Below are 19391 nucleotides of genomic sequence, written 5' to 3'. Positions count from 1 at the left end.
CATGCTGATTCCTTTTGGTGCTGAAATTCGTAAAATTGAATTTAATGCAAAATATTTTATATTGATGATCAATTTTCTTCGAAAATGATCGACGGCTTCACCTTAAGGAAAAACAAAAACTACCTACAACAAATGTTTGAAAAGCTAAAAATAATCCTACAATTGTTTCTGTTTACTTTTGTTTGTTGGACTGTTGATTGCTGAGATACAGCCTCAATGTTAAAAAATGGAACACTTTTTGACCTTTTCTATACCTAATTTCGAAAGATTATATTCATTAGGTTTTTCTAAAGGGCTTAAAACACTCATTTTGGTCACATTAAAATTTCATATTAAAATTTCTAGATAATTTTTATAGAAAAGAGAATACAATTTCACAAGAGTTTCGTTTTAAACATTGAAAATCGAGCCAATAGTTTTCGAGACATTGCGAGTTGAAAAATTAGGGCTAATTAGATGTCACTAAGAAAACTCGTTTTTCATAAAATTTAATTTTTAAGAGGCTGTATCTCAGCAACTAGCTGTCCGACAAGCAAATTGAAACTAAATTTGCTCAGCTTTTAGAATATATGTTTTGCAGGGGTGCTTTTCCGTCATAACGTATTGCTTGAAAACGTTGCACTTAAATTTGTCAAGTCATTTTCGATTGCAAATTAGACTTTGCATCTATGAATGACTTTTGAGGATTTGTATTACACTAATTTAGATTTTTTTTTTTTCCGCAAATCTTCTTTTTCCAACAAAAAAATGCTGCTCAATACATCAAATCGATCAGGAAATCCCTTAACAAGACAAAGATTTTAAAATATTTACATGCCCATTTTGTATGGAATGCATGGAATACATCTCGGATTAGTTTTCAAAAAGACGTAAGAGCCAATGGTAAACAAAGCCTTTTTGCTTCGTTATTCGACCTATTTACGAAAAAACCAATTTCAAAAATGCTTAAGATTCTTCATCTACACGTCTTTCAAGTGTCCCAAACTAAAAATAAATGAAATTTTATTACAATTTGGAGAAAAACGAATTTTAGTGTCGGAGGTCACGGTGCCTCTTACGGCGTTTTGAAAACTCACCCGAGACATGGACAAATTTTCTCTCAAATCATTAAATACAGAGAAAAGTCGATTTCTCGGGTGAGTTTTGAAAAAGCCTTAAGAGCCACCGTGACCTCTGAAACTAATTTTCGTTTTTCTCCAAAATTTAACAAAATTTCATTTATTTTTAGTTTGTTGTACTTGAAGTACGTGTAGATGAACAATTTCAAGCATTTTTGATATTGTTTTTTTGTAAGTAGGTCGAATACCGATGCAAAAGGGACCTTGTTTACCAATGGCTCTTACGGCTTTTTGAAAACTAATCCGAGATTTGCAAAAAAAAACGTGTGTTTAATTTCAAAAGTACCAGCGTCGCGACGCCTACTAGTGCCGCGAATGGCCACTCAGATGTCGCTTCGAGCAAAAACATCATTGAACGCACTGTGGTTTGTTTACAGCGGCTCGCGCGAACTGTCAATGTTTGCTTTATTTTGATTGCGACCGTCGTCGCCCCTCGACATTTGCATCGTAGACACCGGCTCGTCAAGAGGACTTTGCTGTTCAGCTGTGATTTTCAAGTGATTTTGAGAAATTTAATTTTATTACGGTAATTTGAATTAAGTGAAGGTTTTGCATTTTGTTTTTCGCTCGTTTAGTACAAGTAGTAATCAGGTGAGTGCCGTTGTTTTAATTCAATTTTGTAATAAAAGATGGATAAATGGTCAACCACAAAATGACTTCTCTTTTGTACTCGGCTTCTTTTGTTGCACAAATCTTATGTTAAGTTGCGTGTTTTTTTTTCTACCTGCCATGAAAAATCGTCTCCTCACACTTTCTAAACGCACACGCAATCAAATAGACCCTCGACCAGACCTGTTTGACTTCTTTTTATGCTTCTTTTTTCATGCTGCTGCTGCCACTATGCAATTCCTCTCCTATTTATGCTGGGCTGCAGCAGCAGCAGACAGTTACTCAACACCCACGGCTGAGCCGCATTATAGATTCATAGACTTATTAAACTGGTTAAGTTGATTCCCTCTTCCCTGTTGTCGATTTTAGTTCACCATGATGCACGATCTGACCGAATCTGCGATCCCCTCGCCAAGCCAAAAGTTGGTCGATTACAGGTAAGCCAGTTCAACGAACCTCCCTGGGACCTTGATCACCTTGACACTGTCGTTCTTTTTAGCAAAAAAGCCCTCAAGGGAATGCCGGAGCGCTTTCTGTTCGAGTGCGCGATGAAGCTCGCCATCAAGCCGCTCACGTCGGCGACGGCCGCCGTCCTCTTTCATCGGTTCTTCAAGGAAGCGGACGAGTCGGAATACGATCCCTACGTAAGTACATCAAGGCAGAATGTTTCGATTAAGAAGGCGGCGCTTTCCAGAATGTGATTGCGCGTTTGGAAATGTTTGGATGCACCAAAAAAGTGCTTGTTTAGCGAATTTGTTGCCAGCTTCGGGGAAGTTTGATTGCACTGTTTGGACGGGAAAACAACAATAACAAATCGTTTCTGCGAGCGTGCCGAAAACGAAGTTTAGCGACGACAGGGTAAAGTCTCGTGTCGGCAAGTTGCAGGAACAGATTTGAACGCAAGCCTTAAGATTGTTCCGCTGCACAATAAGACGAACTAATAGCCTTCAATTCCTATTGTACATTCAGTGATTCTCAAAGTTACGAGTTGCGAGACTGCTCAAATTGTACGATGTATCAAAGGGAAGTGATCGACGGCATTGAAAAGGTTCCATTTTTGTGGGGGCTTTAGGGAGGCTTAACAAAGTTCGCTTGTTTCATGTGTTACTGGGATAGTGGAGACTTTAAATATCATAACAAACTTTTTATGGGTAAAGGGAGTCGAGTCTGGGAAAGGAGAAAAAATGTGATACAAATGCAAGTCAGGGTTGATTTGGGATTTTTTCCAATACTACCTAACATCTGAAAAAATAAACTTAAGATCCTTTCGGGTCCACAGATCAGTAAGCTTAATAGCAGTGTGACGAATTCTCAAGTCCTTTAAGTGAAGTGAGTGTTTAAGTAAGTGCCTATTTTTGACAATTATCTTAAAGCTCTTTTGGCGGTGTCATTGTAAACATTTTTGAAAGATGTCGCGTTACCATGTTGCACCCTAGTTTTAGGCACTTGGAGTTCCCGTCCGTGTTAGGGAAAGAATATTGTTTTCTGTCAACAAAGTATCGTCATCCGTGTTGACATTGGATCTGGGAGTGAGATTGTGTCAAATCACTGAAAAATGAACTTCCTAATTTGACCTTTTAGACCCACCTTCACGTATACATATCGACTCAGAATTAAGTTCTGAGCAATTGTCTATGGGTGGGTGTTTGGGTGTGAACACAAAATCGTCACTCGACTATCCCCGGACCGTCTTATTCGATCCGTCTTATCACACCAATTTCTCATTACTGAATTCAGTTAAATTTACTGAAATCTGCACTACTGAAATTTTCAGTAAATGAAAACTTGCTGAAATTTCAGCAAACTTTGACAGCTCCATACAAATTTTAACTGATGTTCAGCGAAAAACTAACTGAAAATTTCAGTAGTGCAGTTTTCAGTAAATACCTATTAACTGAAAACGAACATCAGAATTTGCTGTGTAGGTTCCCACATCTCTCTATTCAAATTCAGCATGTTTAGTCAAGTACTTCATAAGTTATGCTAAAAAACATTTTGACTATGTTCCGTAAAGTTGCAAGAAGGGTAGTCTTACTTTGACTAAAACATTTCAAATTCTATATCACTGAAATCAATGTCAACAAACTCACAATGTTGTCACTCTAGAATTAGAAACAATGTTCTCACTTTCAATTAGAGGGTGACGATTCTCGAGATTTTCAATTTCTCGCGTATCGAGATTTGAATTTTGCAATTTCCCGGGACCGGGAGTTTTTTTTAACTATGCCAATTGTGCCAATAATTTATAAAGAAAAATAATAAATGTGATTCTTTTCAATGAATTCAGTTACCATTAATTCATACTTGTTCAATGAAACGTTAATTAGTAGCCTAACTATTTTCGAGAATTGTCTACCTTTTGATTTTTTCTGAATCTGCAGATACTAGATCGTTTCTTGAGCTTTTTTGGTACTCATTATTGTAGTTTAAAATGTTTACGAATCTTAATTTGCACTGAGTGATTTTTCAAAAGGAGAATAGGCGAATTTGGTCCAAGGATGTACACGAACGGGACCAACTTTTTTCGAAAGATCTCGCCGAGACATGAAAAAAAGTCTTCTGGAACAACTCTCTCCTAACCCCGGGGTTCAAAAGTTACAAGTTGTTTAAGTTTGAGCATTTTGGGTAAAAAGTACAAAATATCGTATTTTTACTATTTCTAAAATCATTCATAAAATATCTATTTTATTATGGATTTCGATTATCTTGACTTCATTCGACGCGTATCAGCAAAAACTATGAGTTCTGATCGGTCTTAGCATTATTGAAACATGACGTCGCTTGTTTCTAGCCGTTTGAACCGTTTGTGCAAGAGGCATCCCATAGAAACAAGTCGAAACTTCAAGATTTTGAAACCGGATCCTACCCAGACTGCTTCAGTAATTATGGAAGGTTACAGTGCAATGTTGTAACAACTTATTGGGATGTTCTGAGGCATCCGAGAACTCCTTGGAGTTATGAGCGGTGAGTCTACCGCCGTAACAAGCAAGTGGTCGACGGTTTTTGACCCCGGAACATACCCACATAGCTTCAGGTAGTATGGTAGACTACTTTGCTAATGTGTTGGAATGTCCTGGGATCTCCTAGGACTCCCTGGAGTTAAGATTTGTAAATCTACTACTACAACAAGCAAGATGTCGACCAATTTTGACCACGGATTATACCCGCATAGCTTCAGAGTATTGTAGACTACTTTATTAATGACTTAGGATGTCTTGGGACATCTAAGGACTCCCTAAGTTATGATCTGTGTGTCTAAGGCTATTACAAGGACTCCCTGGAATGGTCCAGAACATCCCAACATAACAGAAATACAGTCTGCCATGCTCACTGAATCTATGCGGTTATGATGTGCGGTTAAAAACCGTCGACCTTTTTCTTGTTACAGTGACCTAAATATCTTAACTCCAGGGAGTCCTTGGATGACCCAGGACATCCCAACACATCAGCAAAGTAGTCGACCACAATCACTGAAGCTATGCGGGTATGTTCCGGGGTCAAAAACCGTCGACCTCTTGCTTGTTACGGCGGTAAACTCTCCGGTTTAGACTGCTTATTAACGAACGCAGATTCGCCGTATTGAACTGTTACTACGGAGTTATTGGAATATTCGATAGGTATTTTAAAATTTACACTTTCTGAATAAGAAGATTAGAAATGCATTGGTTTATTCAAACTTGAACATCGAATATTAAACATCCAATGTTTCATACAATTTTGAATTTTTCATTTGTTTGTTTATATAGTTTTGCTTCGATATTCATAAGTTTAACATTTCCCGGGAGTCTCGACCAAATTTCCCGGGAATCGAGACGTCCAGAAATGGTCGATTTCCCGGGAATTCCAGCTCTTCACCCTCTTCTTTCAATTAAGAACGTTCAAGCTGCCAACTTTACATTTTTTAAACATTCAGCTGTGCGTTTATTCTAGCTCTGTGTTAATTTTTTGATTCTATCGAGCCTTGTTTTGTTTTATTATTTTCTTTCATTTCTGCTGTTTGATTTTTCTGCCATTTAAAACATTTTGTCATTCAATTTTCGGGCAAATGATTTTCTGGCATATAAAAATTCGGCTTTTTGAACTTTTCGGGCTTTTGACCCATTCTGCCATTTGATTTCATGGTGTTTGGTTTTCAGGTCAACGACATTCTGCCAAATGAAATTTGGGCCTTCGGTCCAAACCCTTGACTATAACCAAAGAAATCGTTTTCTGTACAGTAAAGCTACTTTGCCTGAGATACCCTGGGCTTTGTCATAATGAGTATCATAGGTTTGATGCTTGTTTTGACAAGGAGTATGATTTGATCCGATGTGGAATTAAAATCGAAGTTTTCAGTATATTGCTGAAGCTTCCATTTTTACACAAGGACACCACTTCATGCTACGAGAACCCACTTTGACGCAGTCTCAGGGCTTAATCGATGGCTGGTAAGCTGTCATCGAGACAAGGAGTTTCTCCGATAGTGGAAATATCACATTTCTACAATGAACCGCTACATATGTGATTTTTCCCTATCTTAATGTGGGTGTCAGGTTAGGATGCGGGTTTTTAAAAATTTAGTTTTTGTAGAATTTAGGATTTTAACTATAAATATCAACTTTTTATACTTTGCATTTAGTTGTTTAGGGACAAAATTAGTGATAGTAAATTTAGTGATTCTATCAGAATCGGTGATTTTCATTCAAGTAGCATACAAACCATTCTGATTTGTCAAAATTCCCATAGAGTCTCGATCAATCAATAGTGAAATGATATCGTACTAAATTTGTTGATCTGTTGAACTAACGGTTGTCGGATTATGATTGTATCGACCATTGTTGCGATTCGAGGATCTGCTGGAATTCACGACTTGTAAAATATGAACTGTTAATCTATTATTATTGTTTTCAAATGAAGTCAGACAGGTTTTTAAAAAAAAACTTACTGGAATTTTGGCTTTTAATTAAAATTTCGGGGATTTGAGATAAGAGTAGCTTTCGGATAGTTTACTTTGAATCTTGTATTCAATTCAAATTATGTAGTTCTCCGCAAATGAATATTTGGACTTATAGGAATATTTGAACATTTTGGACTTATGAGTAACACACAACTGTGCATTTATTCTAGAGTCAGATCCATACAGCGTCAGTGTTTATTTGGTCGAAGTGTACTAATTAATTGGCAGAGCTGATTCTAGTTGTAATGTACGACAAGACTACTGACGGACGTTACAGGACGAGGGCACAGTTTAGAGGTTTCGACATCAACGATGTGCGGCTGGATCACCCTCCAAAAAAAAAAGTTATTGCAAATATGTTTAAAGAATTTGTCTTTTCGAACATTTCGCATAAAGTAAGTTGTAAAGAATGAAATCTTATCAATCTGAATTTTTCATTGAAAAAAATTAAAACAGTTGAATACTAACAACTGGATATATCAGCATTGATTAAAAAATCAATATCGAAATTTACAAAATTTAGAAGGGAACTTAATTTTTTCCAAGCGATTTCCTAGATGTTTTTCTAAATTCTTTGAAATTTTGTTTCAAGCGCTTTTTGATTTTAAATAAAATAAAATTAAGATTAAAATGTTATATTCAGTTATCTTTAACTTTTTGCCATTTCCAGTTGAAATGAAGTATCAAATACTATACGTTTGCCAGTTTTAAAAATTAGCATTGAAATTATAATTATTTTTATGTTTTCGGTTGTTTTCCAAAGACTAATATTTGTTCATGTTACTCCTTTAAAGCAAAATAATGAGAGCTATCATTTTTAAAGTATTGTTGAGGAATTTGTTGTTGAGTTTTTTTTTATGAAAACTGTAAATAGTTTGACTTTTTTTTAATTTGTTTAGATTTCTTTCGATGGTTTATAGTAACTTTTTTTTTATTTAAAATCATTATTTAGATAAGAAATGCCCTTTTTTGAGTTTATGGAAAAGTCGGGAAAAAGCCTGGAATTCGAAAATGGGATTTGAGTGGTCACCCTGTACTCATCCGGGTTTACATAGGATCTTGAAGTGAGATGGTGTCAAATCACTGGAAAAATGATCTTCCAAATCCTTTGGCCCGACCCCTTGATTGTTACCAAAGAAATCGTTTTCTATATAGCTTAGATACTTTTCAACGAGAATAAACAAAAATGCTTCCCTTCCAGATGATCGCCGCGTCCTGTCTCTACCTGGCCGGCAAAATCAAGGACGACCCCGTCAAGATCCGCGACGTCATCAACGTATCGTACAGCACCATCCACCGCGGTGCCGGTCCGCTCGAGCTGGGCGACGAGTACTGGGCGATGCGCGACACGATAGTCCAGGCGGAACTGTTCATCACGCGCTTTCTCAAGTTTGACCTGACGACGGTGCACCCGCACAAGTACATGCTGCACTACATGAAATCGCTGCAGGACTGGTTCGGCGTGAAGGAGTGGAACGCGCTGCCGGTGGCCAAGATGGCCGCCTCGTACCTGCAGGACTTTCACCACAGCTCCAAGGTGCTGGACCACAAGCCGGACCACATTGCGGTGTGCTGTCTGGCGTTGGCGTTCCAGACGTACGGCGTGCAGGTTCCGCTGACCGAGGAGCTGGACGACGTGGCGGCGTGGTACAACGTGTTCTGCAAGGATCTGTCCCGCGACAAGCACTGGGAAATCATCGAGGACATTCTGGAGGTGTACAATGCGGACGCGGAAATCGACGAGGAGGACGATTAAGGCTGGGTTGATCCTTAGGGTGGGGAGGTGGAGGGTTTGGGCAATACTGGAGAGCGGTTCTTCATCTCCTACTTTTGAAATGCTTGAAAGACATGTTAACTTTTTAGTTTTACTGGAATGCTAAAAAACTTCATTTCTAGAGTTTTTTTTGATTAGGTCCTATAAACATATGAAAGACAATAGTTTATTGGTCCTTTTCAAAAAAAACTCTGGATTTAACCAGTATAAGATCAAATTTTGCATGCCTCAACAAACACAAAAGGAAGAAAACACAGAACGCAGAATATTTTCGAATATTAAAAGAGTACAACCCAAAAGTATTACACAACATCTAGCGAAAAAAAACCAACATCTGAAATACTGCTCTCTCAACATGTATTGATGTCTTTTCACCCCCCACTAACCAAAATACAAAAAAAAAGCCGGAGAAGCATGATCAATAAATTTATCAATGCAAATGTTTGTTTTTAAGTATATGACGCTGGAAATTCACCCACAAAGTAGCTTCCAACAGTGATAAAGCCATAGTTCAAGTTCAGGTTGATCTGCTTGAAAAGAAAGTGAAAGAGGGAGGGGTCTCCCGGAACATAATTGTGATGAGTTGTGGCCGGAGGTGAGAGCAGGTAACAATCGATCAACTTGCGTAAGAATAAATAAATGTTTTGAAAAAATATAACCGATTTGTTTCAATTTAACATGATTATAACAATGTGACCAACGTTCAACTCATATTTGGGTAATTCTATACCAACTCACGAAATCGGGAACAGTTGCCCCGACCCCTCTTCGATTTGCGTGAAACTTTGTCCTACGGGGTAAATTTTGTCCCTGATCCCGAATCCGAGGTCCGTTTTTTTGGTATCTCGTGACGGAGGGGCGATACGACCCCTTCTATTTTTGAACATGCGAAAAAGACATGTTTTTCATGGGGAAAAATCATTTAAAATTTTATTCGTCTTTAGCACACCAAGCGATCAAGTGGCAGTTAGGAAATTCGAGATCAAAGCCGTATTATTAAATCGATTGCGGTAGATTGTGGTAGATTTTCTTTAAATAATTCGAAATGTTTAAAATCCACCAAAGCATCTACCACATTGACCACACAAAAAGAACCGTGGTAGAAAAGTATTCACCGCGATCAATTTTTGACAGTTGAGCAATTCTCTACGAAATCGGCCTTTTTTCTTCAATTTTAATTTTTGTATTTTTTAATCCAACTGAAACTATTTTGGTGCCTTCGGTATGTCCAAAGAAGCCGTTTTGCAACATTAGTTTGTCCATATAGTTTCCCATACAAATTTGGCAGCTGTCCATACAAAAATGATCTATGAAAATTCAAAAATCTGTATCTTTTGAAGGAATTTTTTGATCGATTTGGTGTCTTCGGCAAAGTTGTAGGCATGGATATGGACTACACTGGAAAAAAATAATACACGGTAAAAAAAAATTGGTGATTTTTTATTTAACTTTTTATCACTAAAACTTGATTTGCAAAAAAACACTATTTTTATTTTTTTTTATTTTTTGATATGTTTTAGAGGACATAAAATACCAACTTTTCAGAAATTTCCAGGTTGTGCAAAAAATCATTGACCGAGTTATGAATTTTTTTAATCAATACTGATTTTTTCAAAAAATCTAAATTTTGGTCGCAAAATTTTTTCAACTTCATTTTTTGATGTAAAATCAAATTTGCAATCAAAAAGTACTTTAGTGAAATTTTGATAAAGCGCACCGTTTTTAAGTTAAATCCATATTTAGGTGACTTTTTTGAAAATAGTCGAAGTTTTTCATTTTTTTAAATTAGTGCACATGTTTGCACACTTTTGAAAAAAATATTTTTGAAAAGCTGAGAAAATTCTCTATATTTTGCTTCTTAGGACTTTGTTGATACGACCTTAAGTTGTTGAGATATTGCAATGCAAAGGTTTAAAAACAGGAAAATTTATGTTTTCTAAGTCTTACCCAAACAGCCCACCATTTTTTAATGTCGATATCTCAGCAACTAATGGTCCGATTTTCAATGTTAATATATAAAACATTTGTGAAATTTTGCGATCTTTTCGAAAACAATATTTTCAAAATTTTCAAATCAAGACTAACATTTCAAAAGGGCCAAACATTCAATATTACGTCCTTTTAAAATGTTAGTCTTGGTTTAAAATTTTTGAAAATATTTTTTTCAAAAAGATCGGGAAATTTCACAAATGTTTCATATATTAACATTGAAAATCGGACCATTAGTTGCTGAGATATCGACATTAAAAATTGATGGGCTGTTAGGGTGAGACTTAGAAAACATCAATTTTCCAGTTTTTAAACCTTTGCATTGCAATATCTCAGCAACTGAAGGTCGTATCAACAAAGTCCTAAGAAGCAAAATATAGAGAATTTTCTCAGCTTTTCAAAAATATTTTTTCCAAAAGTGTGCAAACATGTGCACTAATTTTAAAAAATGAAAAGCTGCGACTATTTTCAAAAAAGTCACCCAAATATGGATTTAACTTGAAAACGGTGCACTTTATCAAAATTTCACTTAAGTACTTTTTGATTGCAAATTTGATTTTACAACGAAAAATGAAGTTAAAAATTTTTTGCGACCAATATTTCGATTTTTTGAAAAAATCTGTATTGATTCAAAAATTCATAACTCGTTCAAAAATTTTTGCACAACCTGGAAATTTCTGAATAGTTGGCATTTTATGTCCTCTAAAACATATCAAAAATTAAAAATAGTGTTTTTTTGCAAATCAAGTTTTAGTGATAAAAAGTGAAATAAAAAAATCACCAAATTTTTTTTACCGTGTATCATTTTTTTCCAGTGTAGTCCGTATCCATACCTACAACTTTGCCGAAGACACCAAATCGATCAAAAAATTTCTTCAAGAGATACAGATTTTTGAATTTTCATAGATCATTTTTGTATGGACAGCTGCCAAATTTGTATGGAAAATTATATGGACAAACTAATGATGCAAAATGGCTTCTTTGGGCATACCGAAGGCACCAAAAAAGTTTCAGTCGAATTAAAAAATACAAAAAAAATCGAATGACCGAAATCCTGGAGAACTGCTCAGTTCGACGTCAACAAATTATTTCAAGAAAATCCACCGCGGTTGATCAAACCCCATTTAACCAAACGGCTCTTTTGTAGTAATGCTCACATCAATTTTATGTTCTAACTCTCTCAATACAGCCGACCAATCAAAACAGAACATTCCAGTCAAAAAATCATTCATCTCTCAATACAATAATAGTTCCTGATGAAGAAGCCCATCAGAGCGTCGGCATTGGTGTAAAACCGATCAAACGCTTATAAATTGACTGATCAACCGAAATAAAAATCCCATAATCGATGCAAACAGTCGTTTTCCCACCTAACTGCATTCTTTGTTAGATAGTCGGCACTGAAGATCTGGTCACAAGGAAGCCTGCACGGCAGCAAGCCCCAAGAATAAATACGTCAATACGCACAATGAAGAAGAAGGAACGCTGGTTGGAATAGAACACTCAATCAAACAAACATCAATCGGTAGGACGCTGTTGAAACAGTCAAGAGTCGTCCAGAATGAACCAACTTGAAGTTTATATGGCCTGGTCGTGATGGAGCCAATCTCGTGAGAGTCCCCGACAAAAAAAGTTCGAAACGCCAAGAATCTATAGTGAAGCTCCAACAGACATGACCAGTGTCGCTCAAGTGCTATGCATTTTTCTTCATATTTGAGCAGCAAAATGTATTATTATTACCAGGAAACGTTCCAGATTCATATGAAAGCACCGGTAGGCCTGGTACCACCAGAAAATATTGACATGATAATAAAAATATCTGCAACTAGCTGATTGATACCGATATTATTGGATAGAATAGTCCTGAAATAGATAGAAATAGTCCTGAAGTGAATCTTACGTTCGGACTAGAAAAGGGACATTCGTAGCAGCATTTGGAATATTAAGCAGTTTACGCCTGATGAGTATGCAAACAAATCACACCATTCTGATATAATCCGATAATTTTTTTAAATTAAAAGGCTATAACTCTACTGAACGTTGTCGCAAATCGGCTTTTCTTTTTTTTTTTTAATTTGGATGAAACATTGCCCATGCATTCCTTATGTCTAAAACCTTTTTGCATCATTAGTTTTTCCATAAAAAAAAAACGTTACTTAATCCACCTTTAGGTGGTTGGTGCCTTCCTCATATTCATAAAGTCAATACATTCAGTAAAAATAGCAACATTCCCCCTAAACATGTTTAACAATTCAAATTTATTACTCATTTCTTTTGCTAGGGTTCGCAGACCTTCTATATTTCTGGCTCATCGGCAAGGTCTGATAAAAAAAACCTATCCAACGATAGTTTGCATGGAAGATTCAGACAATATTTCTATCACAATATCTGAAATCCGGCCTCCAAAAAGTGTATAAATAACACTAAAGTGCTAATAACTTTTGATAGGGTTGTCAGATCTTCAATGTTTTGGGCTCATTGGAAAGGTATTTTTAATAACTTTCTAAAAATGTATAACATGATAGGTTTTGTTGCAAAAAACACCCTTTTTACAATCTTCCGGACATACGCCAAAATCGTTTTTTATGCATAACTTTTGAAGTACTTAACTAAACTTGCTGATTTTAAATAGAGACCTATGGGACCCCAAGATGGTTCGAATGAGACTTATACGGCCAAAATCCGTTCATCCAGGCCGGAGATAATCGAGTGACATTTTTTTTGTCCATCCACCTACACACATCCACACAGACATTTGCTCAGAACATGATTCTGAGTCGATATGTATACGTGAAGGTGGGTCTACGAGGTCAAATTAATAATTTCATTTTTCGAGTGATTTTATAGCCTTTCCTCAGTAAGGTGAGGAAGGCAAAAAGAAATGTTCAGTTTTTAGCAATACAGTTCAGACTCGATTATCCGAAGGCCTTGGCGAAATTTCACTTTGGATAATCGAATTCACGATTTTTTTTGTCTTATTTTTGACTAATTAGCTTAAGTAGTGTCCCCAAACTACTCTAAAGTGATTTAAAATTTTTAAATCCAAGATGGTGGCCAAAATGGTGGTGATGAAATATTGAAAAAATACATTTTATTTTTATTGGGCATTCAACAATTCTAGTTTGACTTAAATGGAGTTACAGAACTCAAAGTTGAGTTAAAAGTAAAAATATGAAAAAATGAATTTTTTTGTTAGTGATTCGATTATTCGAAGTCCCATACAACCTTCGAATAATCGAACTTCGGATAATCGAAACTTCGGATAATCGAGGCTTACGACAATCGAGGTTGGATTGTATAAAAATATTAATGTTAAAAAATGAAATTTTGGTAAAATTTTCTGCTCTTTTCATTAAAAATAATTTTGAAGTTAAAAAATCAACATTGTGAAATGTCCAAAATTAGTAGTTACTCTTATTTTTTTAAAATTCGATACTATTTTTATAGAAAACGTCACTCAATCCACCTTAAGGTGGTTGGTGCCTTCCTCACATTGTTATACTTTTGATAGGGTTGTCAAATTTATTTGTAAAATTATTTTGTACATACTCATTGGAAAGGTCTTTTGATTACGCATCTAACGATGGGTCGCATGATTGATTCGGTTATCATTTGCATCAAAATATTTAAGATCCACCTCCGAAAATTGTGTAATTACCACTAAAGTGATCATAACTTTTGATAGGGTTGTCAGATCTCCAATATTTTGGACGCATTTGAAAGGTTTTGTGATTTCTTATCCATGATATATCCGGACAACGTTTTTATCAAAATATCTGAGATTCGGCTTCAGAAAAGTGTATAAATAACACTTAAGTGCTTATAACTTTTGATAGGGTTGCCTGATTTTCAATGTTTTGGGAAGATATTTCTCTGTGTTTCTCAACCTTTTTCGTTCCATTCCCCCCTTGACTAATTTTCAAGAGCCTCATTCCTCCCCCCCCCCCCCCTCCCCCCACTGATGTTGAACTTGTGGCTATCAATGCATGAATATCGAAATTTGATGAAACAAATCAAATTTGCTCACTGAGAATAAACAAATCATGTAATACATGAGAAATTTTCTAAAGTATTACATAATTTCATACACAAATGAATTATTTATTTTGAATAACCTTCTTTAAACTTTTAATATTCAATACAGTATTCAGCAAAGCCTTACAAAAATTCTCAATGTTCAATTCAATAAGAAACAAAACATTTTTTTTTAAATCTTTTTCTAAAACCCAAATAACATCTGGCGTTCTTTTTGGAATTAAAAATATCGAGAATTATTAAAAGCAAATCTGTTTCAGTATTTCCAGAACCACTCATGCATTAAACCATGTTATAACTTTCAAGTTGATGAAATTGATCCCCTAAAAAATAAAATTTATTTATCAATTTTGGAAAAATGCCGTAAACTCAAGTAAAACTTGTTAGAAACTGTGAAAATTTACAAAAATAATTTGATTAACGTTGAAATTTATTTGTAAACATGAAATTTGCAAAGAAAGCATCAGTTCGAGCATCAGATAAGATTTTTTTGCAAACATGTTTAAATAAATTCGATTTATGATACATCATCATTCCCCCCCAAAAATGGTCAAAGTGTTGAGAAACACTGATATAGAATGTTAGCTTATAACCATTAAAATTTCATCTAATTTGGTGGATCCAGTTACGAGTAATGGTGGCGAAAAAAATCTCGATTTTGCTCTTGGCGGGAAGGGGTTAACAAAAGTTCCATAATAAACATCAAAAATCAAACCAATAGTTTCTGAAATGTTAAGAGTTGAAAAACGAAGGCCAAACAGATGGCACTGAGAAAAAAGGAACTAAACCTAAACTTTAAGAGGCTGTATTTAAACGATTTAAACAACTAGCAGTCTAATTCAAAGATTCGCGTTGAAAAACTGCACTCCATGTGACTCCACCAAAAAATCGTGTTAAGCATAATAATTTGTTTACAGCGGCACGCAGTCGGTGAAACCCCAGTCACTGCGTTCTGGCCGAATTCGAACAGCATTCTGGCAGGTATGTTGGATTGTTGCTCTTAACACCAACACTATGGGAATTTTTAAAAATATTTTGATTGCATGGAATTTCTTTCTTTACAAATAAATGTAACCCTGCTGAAACATTTCTTCTTATGCTCATTGATATTTTTATTTCCCCGTATTTTCGTTAAAGTATATGAATATCAGTTTGTGTTCAGCATTTGTTTACAGACAAAACATTGGTTGCTCTCCATCGTGCACTTCCTCTTCAGCGACAAAAAACATTATAAATACATCAACTTACATAGCTCCGCATGTTTGCAAGAAAAAAATGTGACTCCTCCGCTCAATAAAAAAATATATATTACAAAAAAAATAATGGCAATCAACGAACAGTGTTACAAACTATCTTTTTTCTCCAATCTCCCCTCTCTCGCGTAATTTCGTTCGATAGCTTAAACTGGCGGCTTTTGCGAAATAAATATACACACCTTTTACTGTTAGCAAAAACGTTAGCAAACGACCAAAACTCAACTCGGAAGGAACTTGCGTGTGTGTGTTTGTTTGCGATTTCAAAAACCAAATTTGATTGACACTGTGCGGAAGTCTGGACTTTAGATCTCCTGCGTCGTCGTCGTCGCCCCTTTTTCGGATTCGGGCCCGGGCTCTCGTCCCCTCTTGGAAGGATTTGTTGAGTGTAAGAGAAAGAAAGATTTGTTTTGTTTGATTTTTTGTTTCAATGATTAGTCTATTTTGGAGAGAAAATACTGTCTAACGAGGAATGTTAATAATTTACAATTTTTTTCTTCTTCAGCGTAGCTGTACAAGATGCAAGAGATGTGTTCGACTGATGTGAGTACTTCAACGCGTGGTTCCGTGGTAATTTGCATGTCCGTCCAGCCATGGTTTTTGTGGTTTTGCGTAATAGGAAACAGAGCGGAAGATCATCAGAGCGCGCGCACCATATCGATCGATCGCAAAAACCCGACAACGAACCGAGAAAGGAAGAACGCGCGCGAGAACTAAAGCTACAAACACAAATCGTGTAATCGCGTGTGAGAGATAACACCGCTTGTTAAAAGTTCTACTTCTCTGTAATTTCCCTTAACTCTCTAGCGTTGATCGTTCGAGTTGCTTCGATATTTTTCAGTTTTCAGTTTTCTTTCCTCCCTTCGTCATAAATAACTAAACGTAAATGTGTGCTTTCTGGACTAGATTTTAAAGAAGTATATTTTTTGAAAATATAAATACATTAACGTAAGACATATTTTCATGTTATGCTCGAATTTTGTTTGCGTCGCTATTGATAAAATCGTTTGAACAAAATAAAACTATGCTTTCCAAGGTTGATTCTTTTCTAAACATTCGACAAACTCTGCTCTGCTCGGCGGAGGGATTGAAGGGGCAATCCGCCGCGATGTCCTAGCAGGGTGATCGACTCACCGCGTCAGGATCGCAACGTCACCCCCTTCGCATCCCACCTTCACGAGCAGTTCGAACTGGTACACATCTGCGCGTTCCTCAAGCCAAAATACTGAGATACAATCCGTTACAAACTGTGAGTAGTACTTTCTTCTCCGTCTAACTATTCTAAACCTTCGCTCGCCATTCTGCCAACTTTGAAAGTTAGTAAATTGTTCGCTTTCTTACTCTCAAAACTATTTATAAATAAATATCTTGTTATCACTTAATTATGTACACGTCGGCTTGCTCCTTTCCTTCTCCACTTCAGTCACTGCCCTGTTTTTTTCGTTTTGCTCATAGTTCATAATAAATCTTATGTGTTAGTTTGTGCTGCCTGAAAGCAAGAGAAAATAGCAAAACCTACTAAATAAAAACACATTCTACCTCGTTCATGCTGCTTCCACTCGCGCCTAACCCTAACCAATCTCGCTCTTCCATGCTATATCTGAGTTTTGTGAGTGTGTCTGTGTGTACATGTATAAAATATCAGTTTACGAGTGAGTGTGAGGGTGTTTGTGTTTGTGTACATTTCTGTTTGTTCGCTCTCTCGAAGTAAAACAAAAAAAACCTAAAACAATTTAAAGATAAAAACAGCTGCAGTTCGAAGATATCGCTCTCTCCTCCTCGCTCTCTCTCAGGACAAATAAAAGGGGCGCCCCTTTACTTCCCCAGCATCTCGCGCCACTTCATAAACTTCTCCTTCTCCTCGTCCAGAAACAGCGCCTCCACGCAGGCCAGGAAGTACTCCGAGCCGAAGCAGTCCTCTCTGGAAAGAAATGAACGGAAATTGCGTTGATTAGTTTAGATGCAAAAACAATTTGAACTTTATCAAAAATTGTTAGCTTTCAAAAAGATGCGATCGCTTTCTGATCGGGTTAGCTGGGGGAGGAAAATCGACGAGTGCGCTGAAATGTTTCAGCGGCAAAATGCAAAAATAGTCGTTTGGTTGCAGCGGTACCACACGGAGAAATGTTTCGCAGCCGAGAGGGGAAACTTGCAAAAACGTGGTGGAAAAAACTTGCTGCATCAAAATAAATTCAAAAATCAAAACGTAAAACATTAATGCAAAATAAAAAATGCTACTCATAATTAAATAATAATTGTTTCTGTTGAACTTCCAGTATTTTTTTCCCTTTCGGTAGGTCTTGTTTAACTTCATTAATTAACTTCAAATATCTTAAAGAATTTTAAAAATAATATTTTTTTAAGGAGTTGCAACAGACTAACCATTAAAAATAAGCTTTTTCATTAAATTTATAATATTCATAACACTCTTGTCAAACAATTAATGTGTTTTCTAATGGTTTATCAAAGATGCTTTGAAAAGTATCCACCTTAACACTCTACCATCAACTCCGCCTCTATACGGGCTTCGATCTGAAAAATCCAACCAGTTTTTGATCTTTGAAAAGCAATGGAAAGAAGAACTCTTAAAATTTTAGAAAATTTTAGGGTCCAACCCCTTTGACTTGTTTTATGTGACTTTGGCAATGTTTTAAAAAATGTAATTTTTTCTGGGGTCAACTTTGGATGTGTTTTTTACTAACACGTTCCATATTTTTTCGATCGATCGCAAAAACCCGCCAGATACTACCGAAAACAAACGTAAACTTAACAAGATAAAAGCAAACGAAACTAAAAAACGAAACTATTGGCACTACGCCCCCCGGGGCATGGCCTTCCTCTAACGTGGGATTTCTGCTCCAGCGCCTCTGACGAGACAGGAGAAACCGGGACCGACGTTTTACTTCACCATCCGATAGAAGCTCAGTGGATAAGGCGGGAATCGAACCCGCGTCTCATAGCATCATCGGGATCGGCAGCCGAAGCCGCTACCCCTGCGCCACGAGACCCACAAGATAAAAGCAAATCAATTACTAAAAATAAAACAAGAGAAGTTAAATTTTTCGTAGAACAAAAGTTGCTCAAAAAGACCTCTTGAACACGGGAAAGATAAAAAGTATCGAAAGAAAAAATTGAGCAGTATAGGGTTAAATCAGAAAAGCTTAGCAATCGGAGTTTATTTTCTTATTTTTGCATATTTAAAATAAATACTTTTGGTTTAATTTTGACTATCAATTAGTATAGCATTTTGAATTAAAAAAAAACTCCTTGTTAAATTAGAGATCTTTGGCATTAATTTAACAACATAAGAGTGAAAAATAGACTTCATCAAAAAAGTCGACCCTAACTGGGACAAAACGCAGTAAACAGGAGCCGCCTATCACCGTTCCATGGTGCTGGGTCAACCTGATTTTGCTATAAAAAAAAATGAGTCATACCACAATATTCCTATAATTGGTCGCAGTGGTTTCAAAGCTCCACAAAAAAAAAAGAGTGAAAAATGTAATCACGGATAATTTATTTCTTCCAATTTTTTTAAGTTTCAAATATTTAATTTGTTATGTCATAAAATAAATAACTGCAATTTAATTGTTGAACACCTTTAAAAAAAAGTCTCTTATTTTTTAGATTTTTTAAGGGAAATGAGCAGTGCTGTTAAACGTTTAAATTAACGAAGT

General features: G+C 36.1%; 2 protein-coding genes across 6 annotated transcripts in view; one reads left to right on the top strand and one right to left on the bottom strand.

Annotated features, from left to right (window-relative positions):
• The first annotated feature begins 1548 nt into the window (after positions 1 to 1548).
• Positions 1549 to 9057, top strand: LOC120419544 (cyclin-Q). The gene is made up of 4 exons (XM_039582256.2): positions 1549 to 1709; positions 2097 to 2164; positions 2227 to 2371; positions 7865 to 9057. The coding sequence occupies exons 2-4, from the start codon at positions 2103 to 2105 to the stop codon at positions 8417 to 8419; spliced, it is 762 nt and encodes a 253-aa protein (XP_039438190.1). The 5' UTR covers positions 1549 to 1709; positions 2097 to 2102; the 3' UTR covers positions 8420 to 9057.
• Positions 9058 to 15547: 6490 nt separating this feature from the next.
• LOC120419515 (ion transport peptide) overlaps positions 15548 to 19391 on the bottom strand; it is a 74127-nt gene continuing 70283 nt past the window's right edge. For all 5 annotated transcript variants that reach the window (XR_005605734.2, XR_008212412.1, XR_005605735.2 and 2 more), the window contains one exon: positions 15548 to 17635. Coding sequence is in view for 1 of the 5 variants with exons in the window: in XM_052709765.1 (XP_052565725.1) it covers positions 17530 to 17635 (106 nt within the window). In the remaining 4 variants the exon portion in view is untranslated. The remainder of the gene's footprint in view (positions 17636 to 19391) is intronic.

Source organism: Culex pipiens, chromosome 3 (assembly GCF_016801865.2).
Source record: "Culex pipiens pallens isolate TS chromosome 3, TS_CPP_V2, whole genome shotgun sequence".
Lineage (NCBI taxonomy): Eukaryota > Metazoa > Arthropoda > Insecta > Diptera > Culicidae > Culex > Culex pipiens.
The sequence above is the reverse complement of the archived record's forward strand: the minus strand, read 5'-3'. Positions and strand labels throughout refer to the sequence as shown.

Bases quoted from the DNA above. Each gene is read 5' to 3' on its own strand.
- LOC120419544 (XM_039582256.2), top strand. From the start codon at position 2,103: ATGATGCACGATCTGACCGAATCTGCGATCCCCTCGCCAAGCCAAAAG. The intron at 2,165-2,226 runs GTAAGCCAGTTC...CGTTCTTTTTAG, and splicing joins CAAAAGTTGGTCGATTACAG to CAAAAAAGCCCTCAAGGGAA. The intron at 2,372-7,864 runs GTAAGTACATCA...CTTCCCTTCCAG, and splicing joins AGTCGGAATACGATCCCTAC to ATGATCGCCGCGTCCTGTCT.